This window comes from Microtus ochrogaster, unplaced genomic scaffold, assembly GCF_000317375.1.
Source record: "Microtus ochrogaster isolate Prairie Vole_2 unplaced genomic scaffold, MicOch1.0 UNK58, whole genome shotgun sequence".
Lineage (NCBI taxonomy): Eukaryota > Metazoa > Chordata > Mammalia > Rodentia > Cricetidae > Microtus > Microtus ochrogaster.
The window spans coordinates 235,771-258,018 of NW_004949156.1; the positions used below are offsets into that span (position 1 = coordinate 235,771).

General features: G+C 33.6%; 1 protein-coding gene across 1 annotated transcript in view; it reads left to right on the top strand.

Annotated features, from left to right (window-relative positions):
* Dmd (dystrophin) overlaps positions 1-22,248 on the top strand; it is a 1,456,297-nt gene that overhangs the window by 219,562 nt on the left and 1,214,487 nt on the right. Inside the window, exon 29 of the mRNA XM_026777353.1 lies at positions 4,914-5,108. Within this exon, the coding sequence (XP_026633154.1) occupies positions 4,914-5,108 (195 nt within the window). The remainder of the gene's footprint in view (positions 1-4,913; positions 5,109-22,248) is intronic.

The window sequence follows — 22,248 nt, forward strand, 5'->3', positions numbered from 1 at the left end:
AGAGAAAGAGAGAGAGACAGAGACAGAGACAGAGAGAGAGAGAGAGAGAGAGAGAGAGAGAGAGAGAGAGAGAGTCATCATAATATAGCATATGGTATGCCATTTTTCTTCTTGAGTCTCTTCGACCCAACTGTGGCATAAATGACTTAATAGTCTGTGGCATTTAAAGAAGTGTGAAATCCTTTAAATCATAGCAGAAATCATTTTGTTTAATGAATAAATATAATGCATAATTTTTTAAACAGAGCTGTTAATATCATAGTTAGATGGCTTTCCAAGAAACAAATTTAAAGGAGTGTAAGATATAGTGTAATATAGTGATAACTAAATTTTCAAAGACACCATGTTTAGTAAATCATAAATGATGTATGTACCTACTTAAATGACTCAAATAATCAACTATTTTTTACCTAAAGATTGGAAATCTTGGTATTTTTCCTAAAATAATCTCTTGTAAACACTGCTTAGACAATCTATTTCTAAATAAAAATAGAAGTTTTGAGGTGGCGTTCACATATTATTTTTGTTGTTGAGAGAAAAATGAGGAAAGTATGTTCTTTTGTTTATATGTATTTAGTAACAGTAATAGACAAAAGAACGAAATATGGTTTCTTGTGGCAGTTGCATGCTTCCTATTTAGATATGCAAGTCTGTAATAATATAAGGTAGTAAGAAACATTAACATAAACAAGTCAATTTTCAAAAGGTTAGACAGGATTTGCACACATCAGAATTCAGAAGGATATAATTACTTAAAGCATAGTTAATGAAATTCAAATCAAAAGGCTTAATGTGACTATGAGTGCTTGAATTTTGCATAAAGAAGAGAAAATGAACACGATACTACTAATTACACTGACTTTTATAATGACTGTCTGAACTTTTTATGAAACCAAGCTGAAAGATATTCTGTGGGTACATTTTGTACATGTAATACCTGCATATCTCTGTCAAAAAATAATATATATTTAAAGAACAAATAGAAAATAAGAACAAAAGAAAATTATGGTTTATCTTTATATACTCAAATTATCACATGTTGGAAAAATGTTGAGTATTACAACACATTTATATATTCATAGTTTATTCAACAGATTTTTTTTTCAAAAATGAGTCAGCCATTTCCTAGTGATATTGAAGAGTTATTGACATTATTATGATTTATCCTAAAATCTCAAAAAAATCTCCCTGTTTCCTACTGTTCAACTGATCAGTACTATTAAAATTTGGCACTATATTTTGGCTGGATGCTATGTGTTAAACTAATAGTGGAAAAAAGGATTCTGTAAATTAGATATAATTAAGTACATTCAAATTAAAAAACTTTTAATTTTTTTTTAAATTCTAGCTGTACCAATATCCACTATAATGAGAAATAATTTTTGGGGTATAGCCAGAATATCATATTTTTGTCATGAATAAAAATTAAAAATAAGAAAAAATATTTCTTCCACATTGGTTGTTTAGGATATTCATGATTACAGTCTTTCATATTCAGATGCTTTTAAAGTTCTATCATTCATTTTTCTCAAATGATTTTATCAGTTGTAAAATTTTAATGCTTAGAAATGTTCATGACCATCTTTTACTTCCATGTCTGAGCATGTGGTGAAAGCTAGTGGCTTAATTATTCTGTTTTAGTGAGTATGCATGAATTGTTGAAAGAGTTTCGACTGTTAGTCTTGGTAATAATCACAATATAGATATTAACAGACCTTCTCCTTATCATTAATTCAATAATATTTCTTTGAACAATTACTTCATACTAGTAAAATAAAGGAAACATTTTCCTGAACTAGATGTAATGTTTTAACTATTTAAAAAGTAGAATTTGACTGTCACAAAACATTTTGCTAAGTCTTTCATTTAAGTACAGGTGAAGAGTTTTGCAATAAATGTTTGGCTAACACATGCAAACAGGTAGAGAAAGGCAGAAGTGAAAACCCAGGGTCTGTGATATGCCCTAAAAGGTAAAGGAAGCACTTGCTACCAGGCTTAGGATCTGAGTTCTAGCCCTGCAACCTACATGCTGGAAGAAAGGAGTGTAATGACTCCAGCAACTGGTCTTCTGACTTCCATATATCCACTACGGCAAACATACACACACATCTTCATACATACATACAAATAAATTAAATGCAATGGAAATTTAAAAATAATTCCAAGGATTGTCAGCTGCTTGGTGTCTTTGAACCATCGTTAAAGAGCAAATCATCGTTCACGGCAAATCTTATTTTTGAGAATTCTGAACTTCTGGGCTCTGCATTTAGAACTAATTAATGCCAACTCCATTTAATTTAAAGCATCTTCATGAATATCAAAATATAATTAGCTACAAGCACCAAAAATTAAAATAGTCAATTGTAAAATTAACCCTTTGTTAAATATACAGGAGTCTCAAAATGCAAGTTTACCTAGTGCCTCCTTATTCACTGTAGTTCACGTTTTAGTTAATACACTCGGTCCATTTACCTTACAATTTCTACATAAGAATTTAAGTAGCTGCTAACATCTAAAATGTCTGTAATGCACATGAGGAAACTAAGTGTCAATCAAGGCACACACACAAAGAATGTCAAAAAAATGCTTTTAAGAAAAAATGCGACGAAACATACATCGAAACATTTTTTAATTAGCAGTATTTTAAATTTTTACATGAGGTTATGCTGTTCTTTACATATTTTGAAGTTCTCATTTTAAAATAATCATCATGGAAAAAGAAGGTGAATAATTATTTGTTGAAATATGAGTGGCGAGGTTGCATCTCCAGCACCCTGGCCGCCTCCGGCTAGCTTTACCCGAAATAATTACACGGACACTGTATTCATTTAATCACTGCTTGACCATTTCTATCTAGCCTCTTCTAGGCTAACTCTCGCACCTGGACTAGCCCATCTCTAATAATCTGCTGTAGCCCATAAGGTGGCTTACCAGGGAGATTTTAGCCTACGTCCATCCTGGGTCGGAGCTTCATCGCGTGTGCCTCAGAGAGCAGAGCTCTCGCCTCTGCCCGCTAGAGTGGAGTATCGTGTCTCTCTGAGGCGTCTGCCCCTGAGAGGAGAGCTGTTGAGTCTCTGAGCTCACTTCCTCTTCCTCCCAGCGTCTGCTCCTCCCACCTATGTTCTAACCTATCAGGTCAAGCAGCTTCTTTATTTAATCAACCAATGACCTTCCTCCATCAATTATTAAAACACAAAATTGCTCTTTACCCTATATTCAACACGAATAACAAAAACATTATAAAAAGAACGGATATTAAATACAAAGAATTGTACGATTATATAAAATGTAAGAAATTTCATTTACTTATATGATGAAAAGTTTTCTCATGGATGTTAAAGCAGTCAGTGTAAACAAGGAAGACAAACTCTAACTTCAAAATATTAAGAACAACATAGTCACCTGTCTAGTGGTATGCATGCATGTAATAATGAATTTGTTTGACTTTTTATGTAAATTCTCCTACGTAGTTTTGAGCCCAATTTGTCACTACAAATTTCACATTTAAATACCCTACTCAATTATTTATATATGTAAGAGTATATATATTTAAATTACTGAAATGTTTGATTTGAATTGCAGAAACAAAATTTAGATTTTAAAATTTATGGTTAAATACTAACTTGTCTCCATCAAACTCAAGCTCAACTTTCTCTCATCATTTTAATTGCATGTTAGAAATGTATATGTTATAATTTTATTGATGATAAAATAATGTGTCAAGAATTTGACTTAAATATAACCAATTCCATAATTTGCATGTCATTTTAAATGGACTTCTGCAATTCTGAGTTTTCTACAACTTAATTAGAGGAGACAAATAAATTAGAATAAATTTTACTAGTCTGTCATACAAAAAGTGATTTTGAAATTCCCAAGTCTGAGAAATTAAAAGAAGACAAACTAATCAGCTTTTAGTTTTTATAGTATGGGAGTTGAGTTTGGTATGGGATCCCAAATTCCATTTAATCATGTTATTGAAAAATGTGCATGGCTCTGTCAAAGAGATGCAGCAATAAAGCCCTTTTATTGGCATGGTATTGTCTGAACCTCCTTAGAGACCCTGCCACTGAAGCCCTCAGCTGACCCCATCAACAGGCAGGTGGCAGTTGATCAATTGAGCACAAAGTTACTGAAAGAATAATTTCAATTACCAGAGTGTTGTTGCCTATACTGTAGACAGAAAAGAGCAGAGGTCATCCATCTTCCTGAATTTGCATGCCAAGTTGCATTTAGTTATTGCTTTTATGAAGAATAAGGAAATAAGTACTACTGGCAAACTCCAAAAAAAGGCCTGAAGCTTTTACCATCTGTGACGTTTAGAAACCAGTTCAGAAAATGTAGAAGCAAGACAGACATTCTAAGAGTTGGGGGAATTTCTGGAAAACTTGGAATCCTAAAATCAACCAAACTTATTTGGCAGTTTAATTAGCTGATTACTTTAATATCAAGCTAACATTGAAGCCTAGAGCCAATGTCTGCATCTTGGGCAAAAGGTACATACAGTCTCCGTCAAACCATTTTGTGAGTCTTGTACCTCAATCAATACCAGGAGAAAAGAAGTAGTATTTCTTTCTCATGAATGAGCAAAAGTTAAAATTAAATATTAAACTTTCTTTTCTGATATTTTGCCTTTTTTAGAGTCTAACTAACTTCCTCCCAACCCTATGACTTTGGCCTTTCTTCTTTTACTTGGAATTCTAACATGTGTGGAACTCATCAAAAATATTTTAGAAGATGAAAATATATGTATAGAGTGCTTTTTACTATTTTACTAGATGTCATGATGTGTTTATTTTTAACCCATTTCCAGCTCTCTTCCAGCTGTATACTGGAATTGATATAAAGTCAGCAAATTCCTTTTTTTTATTCTTAAAGAGCTAAAAAAATGTTCTTTTGTATATCTGTACCAGCATACGCTCCGTGAAGGAACGATGGTAGTGACGACAGAAGATATGCCTCTGGATGTTTCTTATGTGCCTTCTACTTATTTGACTGAGATCAGTCATATCTCACAAGCTCTATCAGAAGTCGAACAACTTCTAAATGCTCCTGAACTCTGTGCTAAGGATTTTGAAGATCTCTTCAAGCAAGAGGAGTCTCTTAAGGTAACAGCACAGAGTTTTCTTTGAACTTTACTAGATGGATATTGCACAGTGAAAAAACTTATTCTTGTAATGCTTTTTAAAAAATGCAAGATTTAAAGGTAAAATATGAATTAGAAATGCTCTCTAATAATTAGTGTTGGGACGTGGCTTTCCAAAATACTGTACTAGACAGAAATAACAGATTCACTCTGAGTTGAATCAAGAAGGTAGATTTGTTAAGAGTTTCTTCATAAATAGTATATTACTTTTCTTTATCTTCTCCCAATGGGAAACTAAATAAAATTTAAATTGTATCTATTTCACATGGCCTTAGTTACTCTTTCTTCATATAATGCACATACTCCATTTCAAAGTCATTTCAAACATATGATATATAAACTGTAATTGAATAAGATCTGAGTAAATAAGCCAGGCATGGTGACATATACCAGTAACACAACATGTAAGGTAGATGGAGCGGGGGGGGGGTAAATGTTCCTTAAATATTTTCTTTAAAACCACCAGCCAAAGACTTCATATCAAACTGAGCCTCTTCCAAACAGCAGTCTGTTACTGAGTTCTCAACTGTGACAACAGTTGGTGAGGTAATAAGCTATGAATTTTAGTAGGCAGCGTATAGAGAGATACAGAAATGCATTATCTAGGAAAATGTTTATAAAAATGTGTGTCTTAAGATAGTTTTGCAATCTTAAACTTTACATTCAAAATAAAATATTATTGTATAGCCACAGCTTGACATTTGCCAGAGCAAGCAGCAGAATGTTGTAAACAGATGAGTTTGATATCAGCGTCATATATTAACTAAAGTATTTTAGTTGCTAAATGATTTCTTGGAAGCTAATTCCACGGTATACTTTGTCTGCACAAGTAAACAAATAGAAAGTACTGTTTGTTTTGGAAATCAGCATTTCAATATCTTGAGTGACTGGAATTTAATGTCATACATTAAATCAAATAAGCTATAAAATGACACACTAAAGTGAGAGCTTCCTGGGTATCTGGATCCAGTCCATCTGCTTGACTATGGTGCTGTTATCTTACGATCTTTGCAGTAAAAGTCAAAAACTTTATGTGCACAGTGAAGAGAAGCAGCTTCAACGTTGAATATAGGAGAGTTCCCTGCATTTCTGTCGTTATTCACATTAACTAATCTCTTCTGACAGTACAGTTTGTAAGCTCATTATTGTCATTCAACATGCAAATCATTAATATATAATCTAATGTTCTTTAGTTTTCATCTTAATAGACGTAAGTGGTCAGAAGAGTAGTAATCCTGAACTTAGTAAGTTGCATGCTGAATATCTTTGATTCAGTACCTCTTTTTTGCATCATTATTTAATTTTTAGCATTCCAGACTGCAGTTTTCCCTCTCCTGCCAGCCCCTCCCCCACCTCTCCTTTGCGCCCTCCCCCCATCTATCCATTCTCCCTCCCTTTTGAAAAGGGCAGACCTTCCACGGATATCAATAAAACATGGCATATCATGTGGCAGTAAGAGTAAGCACCTCCCCTTGTATTAATGCTGGGCAAGACGACCCACTATGAAGGGTAGTGACCCAAGAACCTGCAAAATAGAGACAGCTCCTGTTCCCACTGTTAGGAATTCCAGAATACGATTAGGCTACACAACTGTAACATATATACATACTGCCTAGGTCAGAACCCTGCAGGTTCCCTGGATGTCCATTCAGTCACTGTGAAGTCTGCTTAGTTGATTGTGTGGGGATTTTTTTTTTTGTGGTGTCATTGATCCCTCTTGTCCCTACATTCCTTTCTGCCCTTCTTCCATAAAATTCCTAGAACTCAGCCCAATGTTGAGCTGTGGGTCTTGCTTTTGTTTCCATCAGTTGATGAGTGAAGTCTCTCTGATGACAATTGGGCTAAACACCAGTCTATGAATGTAGGAGAATATCATTAAACATCTTTACAGCGACTTTTTTTTCTTTTTGTCAGTCATATTTGTTTATAACCTAGGTCTCTGGGCTATTGAATTCTGTTTCATGGAACTCTGGGCAGGATTAGGGGTGGACTCAGTCTTGTGGCGTGGGTCTCAGGCTGTATGGGTTATTGGTCACAGGAGACGGCCAGTTCCGGCTATGTATGCTCTATTACTAGGAATCTTAAATAAGGAAATCCTTTTATTTACCTGAGAGTTTCCTTTGCACTAGGTAACTGCCTCACTAGGAAATCTATACTATTTCTCCTTCCCAGGGGTATCCAAGTGTCCCCCCCATTGAGATCTTTTTTACATAGCCTTTCTAGGTTTGTGGGTTGCAACATGGCTATTCTTTATTTTAGATATAATATTCACTTTTAAGTGAGTACATACCATGTTTGTCTTTCTGGATCTGGCTTTCTTCACTCAGCATGATTGTTTTCAATTTCCATCCATTTGTCTGAAATTTCATGAGGTCATTGTTTTATCAGCTCAGTAACACTCTTTACTGAGCAATAGTAATTTGTAAATGTACCAGATTTTTTTTATCCATTCTTTATTTGAGGGCTATCTTGGTTGTTTCCAGGTTCTGGCTATTATGAATAATGCTTTAATAAACATAATTGAGCAAGTGTCCTTGTGGTATGTTGGAGCATCTTTTGGATATATGTTGAAGAGTGGGGTAGATGAACCTTTAGATAGGTTGAATCCCAATTTTCCAAGAAACTGTCATATTGATTTTCAAAGTGGCTGTGCAGGTTTGCACTTTCAATGGCAGTGAACGAGTGCATCCCTTATTTTATATCCTTACCAGGAAAGCTGTCACTTGTGTTTTAGATCTTAGCCATTCTGACAGGTGTAAGAGGGAATAAAAGTCAATTTGATTTGCATTTCCCTGATGACTAAGGATGTTGTACATTTGTTTTTAATGTCTACTGTCTTGAGGTCTTCATATATTTTGGAAATTAGCTCTCTGTCAGATGTGGATTTGATGACCATATTTTCTCATTTTGTAGGATGCCATTTTGACCTATTAAAAGTGTCCTTTGCTTTACAGAAGCTTTTCAGTTTCATGAGTTCCCATTTATTAATTATCTATCATAATGCCTGTACTATATTCTCTTAAGAAAGTTGTCTCCTGTGCCAATGGGTTCTAGGCCATTTTTCACTTTCTCTTCTATCAGGTTCAGTGTCTGGATTTATGTTGAGGTTTGATCCAATTGGTCTTGAGTTTTGTGGAGGATGATAGGTATGGATCTATTTGTGTTCTTCTACATGTGGAAATCCAGTCAGACCAGCACCATTTATTGAAGATGCCTTTTTCTTTCCTTTCTATAATCTTGCCTTCTTTGTAAAATCAGGTGTCCATAAGTGTGTAGATTTATGTCTCAGTCTTCCATTCAATTCTATTATCTATCTGTCTGTTTTTATGCCAATACACTGTGAATTTTATTACAATAGCTTAGTAGTAGAGCCTAAAATGAGCAATCGTGATACCTTCAAAAATTCTTTTATTGCACAGGATTGTTTTAGCTATTCTGGTTTTTTTTTCATATAAAGTTGATTATTGTTATTTCAAGGTCTGTAAAGAATTGTGTTGGATTTTAGTGGGATTTCATCGAATGTGTAGATTGCTTTTGCTAGATCTACATTTTTACTATGCTAATCTTATCTATTAATGAGCATGTGAGATATTTCCATCCTCTGATATTTTCTCAAATTTCTTTCTTCTTGACTTGAAGATTTTGTCATGCAGATATTTTACTTGATTGGTTAGAGTTTTACCAAGATATATTACATTATCTGTGGGGATTATGAAGGGTTTGTTTCCCTGATTTCTTTCTCAATCTGTTTATCATTGGTATATAGGACGGCTCCTGATTGTTTTGAGTTAATATTGTATCCAAATACTTTGATAAAGTTATTTATCAGCTGTAGGAGTTCCCTAGTAGAATTTTGGGGTTGCTTATGTATACTATCATATCTGGAAGTAGAGATACTTTAAAACTTCTTCCTTTCTGAGTTATACCCCTTGATTTCTTTTACTTGTCTTATTGCTCTAGCTAAAACCTCAAGTACTGTATTGAGTAGATTAGAAAAGAATGGACAACCTTGTCTTGTTTCTGATTTTAGTGGGATTGCTTTGAGTTTCTCTCCATTTAATTTGATATTGGGTGTTGGCAATCTGGTGAGTTACACCTTTCTATGCCCTCTGTATTGCCACCTGCCTCCAGGTTTCTGTCATGTTTTGGGACGTGTTTGACTTCCTATCCTGACTTCCTGGTCAGGGTCCAGCCTTGACGGGTTTGTATGCTCCAGGGTAGGGTGTGGGGATTCAAAATGTTAGGCAGAAAAAAACTGAGACTCAAAAGCAATAGACTAGATAGAAAAGAAATAGAATAGATACAGGATAAAGTTGGGAGGGCCCACACCCAGTGAATATTGAATCTACCCTCTTTTATTTTTCATAAGCATTATACACCCCAATCCAAAGAGGAGGGGGAAACAAAAAAAACATTTTTTCCCAAAATTCAAGGAACCAAATGATCACCTTCTCAAATACCCAAAGAACCAAGTAACCACAACCTAGGTCAAAACATTGTTAGTAGCCACACCTTGGTTCAAATCTCCTGTCCATAACCTTGAAAAACCAAGAATAGGTCTGAACTCTCTGACCTTTAGTCAAGGTAGAAAAAAATCTACATATGTGGGCTCCCACATATTCCTTCCTTTTCTTTCTTTCTTTCTTTCTTCCTTCCTTCCTTCCTTCCTTCCTTCCTTCCTTCCTTCCTTTCTTTCTTTCTTTCTTTCTTTCTTTCTTTCTTTCTTTCTTTCTTTCTTTCTGCCTGTGCTTCTGTTACAGGACACATAACTGCCTGCTTTAGATTGTCTTCTTCCACCTTGCAGACTTACCTGCCATTGGTACATGCATTTTATCATGCACATTCTATCTTAGGTTGCTTGGAGGGAAAAGGTTCATTATAAAGGGTGAAGGGAACGTGCATAGTTAGATGCCATGCATCTCTGAGCCAAGTTTCCATCAACAGAGTATACAAATAACTAGATAATCATAAGAAAGCAGCTAATATTTTGCAATGCATTTGCTTCTGTAGCCACAATATCTATATATTCTCTCAACCCTTACCTAGATCTGCTTATTCAATCCTGTTCATAACTCTATGAGACAGATAAAATTATTATACTTCTTTTACACATGAAGAAGCTGAAGAAACTAAATACAAGTATTAAAAATTAACACTACTGATGTTGGTGAAGCATAGCTTTTATTTTCAGTGCAATGGATCAGTTTCATGCTTTATATGTCCTGGACAGGAGCTTCACCTGAGGTACACCAAATCATACTCAAGAAATTGATTTAACCCCCCAAATTGCTTTAGACTCTGTGTTGTTACTTCTTTCATGAAGTTTCTTGTAAGAAGTTCTGTTGAATATAGTGAAGGTAAAAATGCAGAGTTACATAAGTAGACATAGTACCATTAAATAGAGAAGAGCCAATGCAATAGCAGAATTCAGATTGAAATTGTAAAAAGGAATACTAGAGAGAATATTTAAGCACAGACTGTATAAAAGTAAGGGACGCAGCCTTACAATCTGCGCAAAGGAAAATGTAAATAATTCAAACTGTGACAGCGAGCCTGCCTTCATCAACAATCTGCAAGAAAGCCAGTGTAGTAGTGTAAAATAGGACGACTGGGGGTTGAAAGCACAAAAAAAAATTAGAGATCAAGGTTATAAAGGTCCTAGCTGGCAGTTGTAAAGAATGTCATTCTTTTTGTGTAATCTGTGAACCTTTGTAAATTTTTGAGTAAATGGGAACTATGTTCTGATTTGTGTTTTAAAAGAATCCTCCTGGCTTTTCAATTGAGATGAGAGCTGTACAGGCCAAAAATGAGGTCAAGGCCTCCAGGAAATAGATTATAATGATTCGGAATAGGTTGGTAGTGAAAGAATGTCAGATTGTGGAAATGTTTTCAAAGCAGAGACAGCAGATTTGTCTCTATATTTACATTCTTAAGACCACTTCTTAGATTTTTGACTCAGTTAAGATACGTTTCCTATTCAGTTGATTATGGTTCACTGATGGTTTGAAGATTTCTTTGTTATTTTTGTCTTGTTAATTTCACTGCTGTCTCAAGTCAGGGACAGAATTACTGCCAATAGATATATGAGCACACATGTTGATATCTTACTCCTTTGAAATATATTTCAAGCCACTTGGGCACATATTAAATAATGGCAATCCTCAAGACAAATGCCATGAGCAAAGTGATTGTTTTTCTATTTTAGTGCTAGGGGATTAAATAATATTCAGAGGTATAATATGTGTACAGTCAAACAAAATACCCAAACAAAAATAAAAGAATGGTTGTATACAAGAAAGCTTTAATAAAAGGGCATGTTAGGTAAAGGGTTGAGGTTTCCATCAATTCGATAACCTTGCAATAAAATGTTACTACAATTGGCCCAAGATAACAATGGATCATATAAGCTATGAAACTGGAAATTTTTTATTACAAAAGTTCTTAAAAATCTACTTAAATCTTCTAATGTAACAATTTGGTACACAAAAATGTATATGATATTTTAAAACAAATTATTTCATGCTAATGAAAATAGTATGAATATTATAATCATTTAATTATGTCTCTGAGCTTGTTGCTGGTGACACATGCCTTTATTTCTAGCACTTGGGAGGCAGACGACACAGATCTCTATTAGTTCAAGGAAAACCTGGTCTATAGAGTAAGTACCAGGACAGCCAAAGCAAAACATAGAAACCCTGAATCAAAAAATCAAAATAGATAAATAGATAGATAACAAATATTTCCAAACAAAGAAAAAGCCATGTCTCTGAATAAAAAATGTTTTCCAAATATTTATCCTATGGTATATATGAACTCTATTTGTCTGCGTTGATAATTTGAGATTTAATTTTTCATATACATTCATATATTTTTATTTCATTATAAAACTCTCTCCTTTGTCTATTGAATTTGAATCATACATAAATTGTTGAATTTATAGATATAGAAGTAGGAATTGTAGATATAGGTAGAGAATTAGAAATATATTTAGTCTATTAAAATAATGAACATCTCACATGCCTGTGTTCCTTGATGCAGGTTTTTATTCATATTTTATTTTCTCAATTTAAATGGACCTTAGTACCTACTCTTAATCATTTTATTCCCTTAACAAGAATATTTTGAATATTTTCTATATATACATTCTAAAGAATAGATAATCTGTAGTAAAATTACAGATGATCAAGCCAGTATGTATGCTAAATTAATTTGTGGGGAGAATTTTCTCCTGTTCAAGAACTATTCAGGCTGTTCTTTAACCAATTAAGATGTCATGTTTTTTATTCCAATACACAATTCAGAAGTGAGTCAATATTTGTTTCTATGTGCAGATAGGCACCATCCTAGGTAAAATATTTTGGCCAATTAGAGATTTTATAGATTTTCTAAGGAAGTAGTTCTAGTTCTTGCATATATACCATTAACCATAGAAAAATATAATAGGTCAACTTTTCAAAGAACCCATAAAAATAAATTTTAAATTTTCTTTAGAATCTCAAAAATCCCAAATAATTTACCCCTTAATTGCTTTTCTGCTGATCATTTTTATTCAGTTCATATGTCATTGATGGGATTCTGTGTAGCTTTTTTGGAACATAATGAGTATTGACATTTGGGCTCAGTGGGTGAAATTTCTGGCTGCCAAGCCTGGCAATGTGAGCTTGATATCTGAAAACTGTGTGGCAGAAGAAAACGTCCTGCAAATTGTTCTGTAATCTTCACACATGCAGACACATACACATGCATACAAAAACACACACAATAATTAAGTCAAATAGTAAAATATTTTTAAAAAGTTATTTTTAATTATTAATTTAATAATTAATTTAATTACATTATTTTGAAATATTGACTTATATAGCCTGTTGCATTCATGTGCCACTAAAGGTAACATCTACAACCTGAGTCTTTGGTATTTCATTTTTTTCCCTTTTAAGCCCTTGGTGTATTGGAACTGTAGTCCAGTCTGGCTTTTACTTCCGGATTGGTGGTATTAAAGACATGAGACACCACCACCCGGCTCTTTTTTTTTTATTTTAAAATAGACCTACTGCCCTTCTGTTACTCACAGCTACAAATGGGTTTCAATGATATTGTCTCTTAGAAGTAAAAGTTCTATGTTAGCCAAGTCACAAAATGTATCAAAGCACCTTTGATACTTTAAACTATGTAAAGCTGTTATCATAACCTACACACAAAATGAAACTGAAATGCAGGCTTAATAATATAAAAGTGCAAATGATTTTGAGTGTACTAAATATGTAAAGCTGTGTTAGCTGTAGGATTGCATTTATCAAGGTAGCAATAAAGAGTTCACAACAAGATATGATTTTCAGCACTGACGACACATTGCAAATGAACAACCTATTTCTTTGTAATGATCTCTTCCCTATGATGACCAATATCCATATTTTTCGTAACAAATATGGTTAATGATCTATTATCTCTTTTCTTCACTACTGCCTTTCCATCTCTAAGAGCAGTACCGAGAACTTATTATGTGCACTGAATGTACCTCTCTTGAATGAAAATCTCATACATTCAGGCATTTACTTTGTGGTAGAAGAGGATATATGTATGTATGTATGCATGCATGTATATATATCATATATGTGTATATGATAAAAGTGTTTAAAAATAAATATCTTTTAGAGAATCATATGTTCTTTTACTTAAATTTCTATATCATGTTATTCAGTGTTATATGATATTTTCTGTTCTATTAATTTTGTTCTAAAAATATCCCTCACCCTTAGAATATTTATTTTCTAGTAAATCAATGATATGATTTAAAGTAAGAACAAGTATAGTGTTTAATAAGAAAAGATGCCGCTTTATTTTTTCATTTAATTTTTGGTTTATTAAGTTGTTTCATTTTGGTGTTTTTTTTTTTTTTGAGAATTTCCTACAGTATGTCTTGTTTATAGTCATCCTCCTCCTTTCCCAAATCCCTCCAAGATATATTATATTCTCTTCACCTATTCACCCAACTTGTGGTCCCTTACACACACACACAGACACACACACTCACACACACACACAATCTAGACAGTCCATATACTCTTGAATGTAGCCATCTAATGATGCTTGACTGATCCACCTGGCACCATATGTTTTCAGTTTATTTATTTATTAGTTTTACATCACAGCAGCAGCCTCCCCTGCCTCCTCTCCTTTGACTCCCTCCCACCCCCATTGGAGGGGCAGGGCTCCAATAGACTTCAACAAAGCATAACATATCAAGTTGCCATAAAACCAAGCACATCTACCCCCGTATTCGGGCTAGGCAAGGAAACCACCAAGGAATAGGTTCCCAAGAGCCAATCAAAGCAACAGGGACAGCCCCCACTCTCATTGCCGAGAGTCCCACATGAAGACCAAGTATACACAGAGCTGTCACATATATGTAGCTAGCCTAGCTCAGTACCATGCAGGCTTCCTTGTTGCTAGTTCAGATTCTACGTGTTCCTATGAGCCAGGCTAGTGGTTTTAGTGGTTTTCCTGTGAGGTTCCTGATCCAGTTGTTTCCTACAATCCCTCCTCCCTCTCCTCAGCAGGACTCCCTGAGCATGTGGACCAGATCTTGGGTCTCTGAATCTGCCTCCATTGGTCATTGGGTGAAGGTTTTCCAAATAGAAAAAGGCACCACATTCTTTTGGAAAACTCACACTTTCTCTACCAGTGGCTATTGTTCCTCAGCTAGGTTGAGACTGTCCATACACCTCTCTCCTACGTGCTAAGATTTGAATTCCTTTTCCCGACTTTATTTAAAGAACTGGAAACACATTTTTTCAAATCAGGAGCTTGGAACCATGATTAACCTGGGAATATTGAATACCTTGTTAAAAGAATGATTTACTTCATCAGTATATACGTTTCCTTTTTCTTCCCTTTTGGAGACTTAACATCTCTCCTTATTGTTTCCTTTTTAACTGTTTTTTTTTCTTTTAAGTTGAAATTTTTGATTGTGGAGTTTTCCCCTGCTTACGTAAACATGAATACGCTAACCCCACCACTAATATTCAGCCGAGCATTATGAAATATCATTATATCAATGTATTCAAAATGAGGTTATTTTATTTAGTTAATCTAGTACAGCTACTTTCCACAAGTATGATTATTTCTGAAAGTCAAAGCTTATTTCACAAAGAAACAAGACATTTTTTTTTCTGAAAAAATGGTATGAGCACCACGCCCTGTCAATCCCCACATTTTACTGGTCAAACCTTAGGCAAAACAATAAAGATGTTTTCTGGGGAGATGCTTGCTTTCTTCCTTTCTCTCTGTTTTATGCATGAGTACATACTTGTCTTCATTATTTCATTTTTCCCCCTTTGGGATTTTAAAATTGGTTTTCTTTGAATTTATGCATAGAGATATAGAACAATTGTATGAAAGATAGGTTTTATTTGTTTGTATTGTATTTGTTGCAGAAAACACTTAAATACACCTCTCAAATGTTGATATCATGAATTATTTAGACAATAATTATATGTGTGGACTAAACACATTAGTGATTAACTGCAAGTTACCAATATACATGAGTGTATCATCAAGAAAAGAAATAAAAGCACTTTACTTTGAAGTCATTTAAGAAGAATGAGTCCAGATTGAAATTCTCTACTTTACTCGCCCTGTATCTTCTATCTAATGCAAGAGTTGGAATCTATGTCTGTCTGAAGTGTCTTGTGAATCTGTCTCTCTATCTTTATCTGTGCCGGTTGTATGACTGTGTATGGATCTGTTTGTTAGATCTATCCCTATCAATGGGCTTTGTCCTTTCTTTATTGAACAACACAGAAAGCATCACTCGAAGAAGGAATGAGGGATACTATACAAAAATCTTTAATATATTTTTACAAGGATTAAGTCACTGGCTCCACCTAACCCAGACTATAAATAGTACTGCAAGCCCCATTGTTTATCAAACAAGATCTATAAATGGATGCTTTCTGCCTTTATGTTAGATTTTAGAAGGTTGCTGTCAACATCTGTTTTCGCTGCAAATGATACACTCAAGTGTTCTGGGTCATGGATATGGAAAATTACATAATTTAAGATTACAGCTATTCATTAGCTTACATTGTAAAAGATGATTACATGGGAAATCCTAGGAAAATAAAGTTGATTGTTATGTTCTTTTATAGGCAGGTTGAACAAACAGTCTAAGTACACAGGAGGATAGCAGTCTTAAATCTTAAGTGACCCTGGCTATGAGTTCCAACAAACTTCTCATTTCTTAGAATATGAGATATTATAATTTTATCATAATGTATTGCCACACATATAACTCTACCAAATATACTTACTATCTTTGAAAACATGATTTTATAATATACTCTCTCATATTTTGTGTAAACTTGATAACATTTTACTTCATATGGTAAATATGTTTGACTTATGTTCATTTATAATAGATTTTCAATTTTAATAACAATAATAAATCCACAATGACTGCTTATTAAAATGTAATAAAGCATATAAAATGAACAAAGGATAGCAAAATAGCCCCTTATGATTTTGTGTTCCCTTCACAAAGAGACTTTTTGTTTGTTTGTTTTCCTTGGACTTTTTTATTACTTAAGAATTTTTCTCCATAAATCTACCTGTCCCACTTTTGCTCAATTATACAAGATTTTTAAAGCATACTCGGCTTCACTTTTTTGAAACACAGTTTTCCATATGTTCATATTTTAAGTATAATAAAAATATTTGCTCCCTAACAAGTCTCCTTTGTCACATGTGCCCTTCAGAATTTTCTATAAAGTTACTTAGACAGTATGGACAGTTTAATCCCAAATGTGCCTATCACAGACGGTAGAATTGATTTTCACTTATTTAAACAAGAAGCATTTAGCTTGCAGAACACTTTGATTAATCAGATTCCTGTTTTTGTAATATCATTTTTGCTCCTGATATTCTATGGTATCTGGGAGACGTGAACAAATTGAGTTCAGAATGAAAGGCTTTGCTTTTTCTTGGATGTGTGAAGGCATGTAGAGACACCTTTAGGAAAATTTGGCAAAACATGCAGGTGTGCTTTCTTGTCATCCATTTTCTTCAAAGTTAAATAACCAAGAAAAGCAAAAGTGAAGAAGCAGAGAGATATTTGACCAGCTCACGTTATTCACGGTGATCAGAATGATTATTTTCAATAACTGAAAAATACTTTAAGAAATAATTCCATCGTAACTGGATTTTCATGAGCAAGTTCAACTTCCTTTTTTTTGTCTACAAAAATATGCATTTATATTTAATGCATATTTTAATGTGTATATATAAATATATAATAATTCATTATTATAACAAATATATAATTCATTATTTATAAATTTCTATATTATTATATATAATATAAAACAATTATATATTATTTATCATTAGTATTAGTTGGCGTAGTCACTGTGCTTACCACTATAGAAGCTAAGAGAAAAACACCATATGACCTTTGTGTTTAAGTAAATTGTGACATGGCTAATTATACATGTCAGTGTTCGACAAACAAGTTAGAAAGTAATAAAGGGCAAGGAGATAATCTAATTCCAAATATTCATTATAAGCTTTAAATGTTACCTTAATTTATGCACCAAAGAAAGCAATGTAAGAATAGAATCTGAGAAGAATTACATAAAGGAAGAATGCTTGCATTAAGCTTTGGAGATCATTGACATTTAAACGATAATAACAGCTTAAAATAGCTTTAAAAAGAATAATACTCTAAACAATTACATCTAATAATTCATTAGTTCATCACACTAACCTCATGGGGAAGGCACTGCTTTTGTATTCATGTTCATATGGAGAAACCAAGGTTTCTGAGTTAGGTAATTTGCTCAGATAATATAGTCAGTCAGTAAATATTATTGTTTCAAGATCAATTATTCTTGTCATTTTTACACTAAAAATCTCCATTCTCTATTATATAATTTAATGTTTAAAGAATTTCATTCATGAATACTGTATTTGCATCATGTTTACATCTCTGTCTTTTCCTTTTAACAACTCCTGTGACCCCCTCCACACACTCTCAACTTCAGAAGACAATGTAATTTCTAAGTATAGTGTAGGTATCCTTACAACCACAGATAAGCCTTCATTAAAGTCTATTCTCAATTGCTATATTAGACAAATTTTTATACAAAAAATGTTCTTCTTGCTAAAAATACTAGCAAAATTTTTAAAAGTACTGAATTCAAAAGAATAATACAAAATATCCTTTCAAAAACTGAAATGTTTTTGTGGAAATACATAAGGATAAAAACTACAGTTCAGATTTTTATTTTTAAAAGATTGATCTAAAATTACCCAGGATCTAAATTATTTTTGTTGGATTTTAAAGTGTTAGAATTGATTGGCGACAAGAAAAATAAGGAATGAAAAGCTTTCTCCTGTTTCTCCAAATTGATTTAATGACTGTACCTCTGTACAATTACTTTTCTTCAAAATATTTTGAATTCCTTTTCCCATGCATATGTTTCTTGTTGGCTAGTTAAATGCTCTAATTGGTTGAGGTAGGAATTCTGTAAGATAACAGAATGCTATTGTTGAATTTCTATCAATTCTTAGACTGAATTCTCTCCCAAGTTCAACCATATGTCCTAAAGCAGAGTTAAACATTAATGAGTTACTTGTTCTACCTGAAGCACACCTCTTCTCTTAGTTCCTACTAGTCATACATATATTTTACTGGTTTGGTCTCTTTCCCATTTCTTTTCTTATTTTACTACCTCAATATCCATATGTTAAAGTGATAGTTAAATAATATAATTGACTCACTTCTCCTCATAGGTGAGTTTGGGAGAAAAAAGGGCTGGGACAAAACAGCAGAAGGGACCACATATTTTTGAATAGGTGTTTAAAAAAATCCATGAAGGAACTTGAGATATGGCTTTGCAATTAAGAGCACTGACTACTCTTCGGAAGACATAGTGGTTAACACTTGGCTGGAACTTCAGTCTAGAGGATCTACCAGCCTTTTCTGGTGTTTACAGGTACTGCACATGTAATTTTTACAAATATGTATGCAGATAAAACACCCATACGAAGAAATAAAAATAAATATTTTTTTCTTTAAAGTCATGAAGAAAAGTCAGTTCCGTATGCTTCCTGCCATTATATGATATGAAACATTCAGAGAATTGAAAACTATGGAACATGCAAGTAATTTCATTTTTTTTAGAAACATCAAGTTCAATATACTGATTTTAGAGCTGAGGTTTAAACTCAGCACTTTGGACATTGTAGGAAAGCGTTCCACCACTGAGCCTCTTCCCTAGCCCCATTTAGATCAGAATATGCTTAAAGCATATTTGATAGCCACTTTTTAAAATATGTCTAATATTTAATTGACTCTTTTAAAATCTTTGTATGAAAAGAAATACCTCACAAATGTATTTTTAGAGTCCATTTAGTGGAAGAAAAAAGGGTATGCAGATGTCCTTGGCTTATAGGCAATAGACTTTTAGTAACTGAGTGTTGAAACTTCAATGTTTGCTGAATTACAGTTCATAGTTGGATCAGGGAGTTGGCCATTTATTTTCATGACAATAAGAATGAGAAACAGAAGTTAGACTATTTGAAATGTAAGAAATAAGGGGATGTTTCACGGTATTCCACAGAGGAAATTGTACTCTAGGAAAGGAAAAAAAAACATTTAAAAATCCGTGAAATTTATTTTTTCTTAATCGGGAGCAGCTAAAAGTAAGTTCAATGCATCAGATACTATTATCTCCCGCTTTTGGCTGGCTATGTTGCTATAGTACCTTCTGGAACCCATATAAACAACCCTGCCATCCAGCTTGGAAGAAGTGACACTACAAACACTCTTAGAGTAAGAGAATTTAGTGTCACTATACGTTAAATGGTAGAAATATTGAACTGTAGCTATCTCCCTATTATCAGGAGGAACATAAAATAGTTAAATGAGGAGTTGGTGAAGACCTTCATTTTAACATAGTTAACTAGCAAATAAACCCCTTATTTAGTTTCCTAGATATACTCTCTGTAATCTCCTGCTTGTTTCTCCTTTTAGCCTGTAAGAGTGCATATTCCATAAGCTTGAATAAGCAATGTACTTTAGCATTATATTATCTGGGTACAGATCTCTTTTGAAATATACTTTCCTGAAAGTCATCTTTTAAAATATTACAACCTCAACATTAAGGCCTTTATTATTATGATGCCATCAAGGAATCTGTAAAACATCATTTTCAGGCAGATACTAGAACTACCACAGAGTGGCACATAAATACAATTTTTTTCTTCAGTACCTGGATTTTGTCTTTCTTCAATGAAATTTATTTCACTCTAACTTTTTCTCTCTTTATAATATATTGATTGAAGTATTAGTTAACTTAATACTGTGAAACAGATTTGAAACAATATGTAACATTTCAAAATAATAATTAAACATAGGTTATTAAATTCAGAATCAAGTACCCTCTAGAAGTTAAATTTCCCTTTTCAATTATATTTTTTAAGTCTTCATTTACAAGCAGTGTGACTTAAAAACATATATCATTTGTAATCTGGAAATGAGGGAGTCAATTTTTCAGTATGTGTCAAAATTTTTTTTTTTTAGTTTTTTCCGAGACAGGGTTTCTCTGTAGCTTTGGAGCCTGTCCTGGCACTAGCTCTTGTAGACCAGGCTGGCCTCGAACTCACAGAGATCCACCTGCCTCTGCCTCCTGAGTGCTGGGATTAAAGGCATGCGCCACCACTGCCGGGCAGTATGTGTCAAAATTAAAAAGGGAGTTGACAAAGCCTGAGTACTCCATCATTTTGACATCATAATTTTATATAAGGTAAGAAACTATTCTGGACTCAAAATCCAAATTTTTCTAGGAATTTTTCCTTGACCATAGAAACTACAAGGACTATGGTTTTATTACTGGAGGTCAAGCACTATAAAATCACTTATTTCTAGATAAACTAAAAGAATAAAAATCTATAAAAGATCTTATATTTTAGTGTAAACACTGGAGAATGTTAATTTTCTCTTTGATGCTTATATTATTTTTCTGTATACCATGCCTAGGGAATGATATTATGTTTATAGACTTTGGAAGGATTCCCTGTACTCTAGCCAATTTTGATATTCTTCTCTGTGAATGCAGGAAAGATCACTTTTCTAGATATCCAGGGAGTGCGACATCCCCACCCCATTTCCTGCTTTCCTCATTTTAGAATGTTTTACTGCCTTTGAATACTAGAACAGTTCACAACTTGATTCTGAGCAATCCTACTATTTTCCAGAGAACTGAAAGTTAGATTATTTCAAGAAAAATCTCAAGCTTAAATCTCCATAAAATGAATGTTTCATGTGTGGTGATGCTTGCTTATACATATGCACCCATGTAATTAGGAACATATATTTGGAGCAATGAGGAGCAGCGGGCTGTGTCCCACCACCTGGCTAGATTAACCCCAGAAATAACCACACAGAAATTATAGTAATTAAATTACTGTCCTGGCCCATTATATCTAGATAATTCTTGGCTAACTTTCACATCTTGATTCAACCCATTTCTAATAATCTGTAGGTCACCACAAGGTTGTGGCTTACCAGGAAAGATTCAGTGACTCTGACCTAGTGACTGTCTCCATGGCGGCTCTGCCTGTCTACCTTCCTCCTCCCAGCATTCAGTTCTGTCTTCCCACCTATCTAATTATTGCCCTATCAAAAGGCCAAGGCAGTTTCTTTATTTAACCAATGAAAGCAACACAAATACCACTATACACATACAAACTTACACATCTCATTAAACCAGAACCAAATAATTTTTATATGCAGGTATGTAAGATCCCTTTCTTCTTATTTAAATTTTGCCTTTATAGGTGCATATAACTATGTTCTTTAAGCATTTGGGCTACCAAAATATAGGCAAATATGATCAATTGTCTAATGTTAATTCAAAGAATTAGCATTCTTTAAAAAAATAGTAGAAAATTTACCAGACTTTTGATTCTTACCGATGGATTAGTAGCCAAATGAAAAAAAAATATCAATGATTTCCAGAATTAAAAGTTGCATTTCATAAGTACTATTGAATTCAAGTTGTCAAAGTCAGGCAAATTAGCAGAAGCAGCAGTGAAGATCA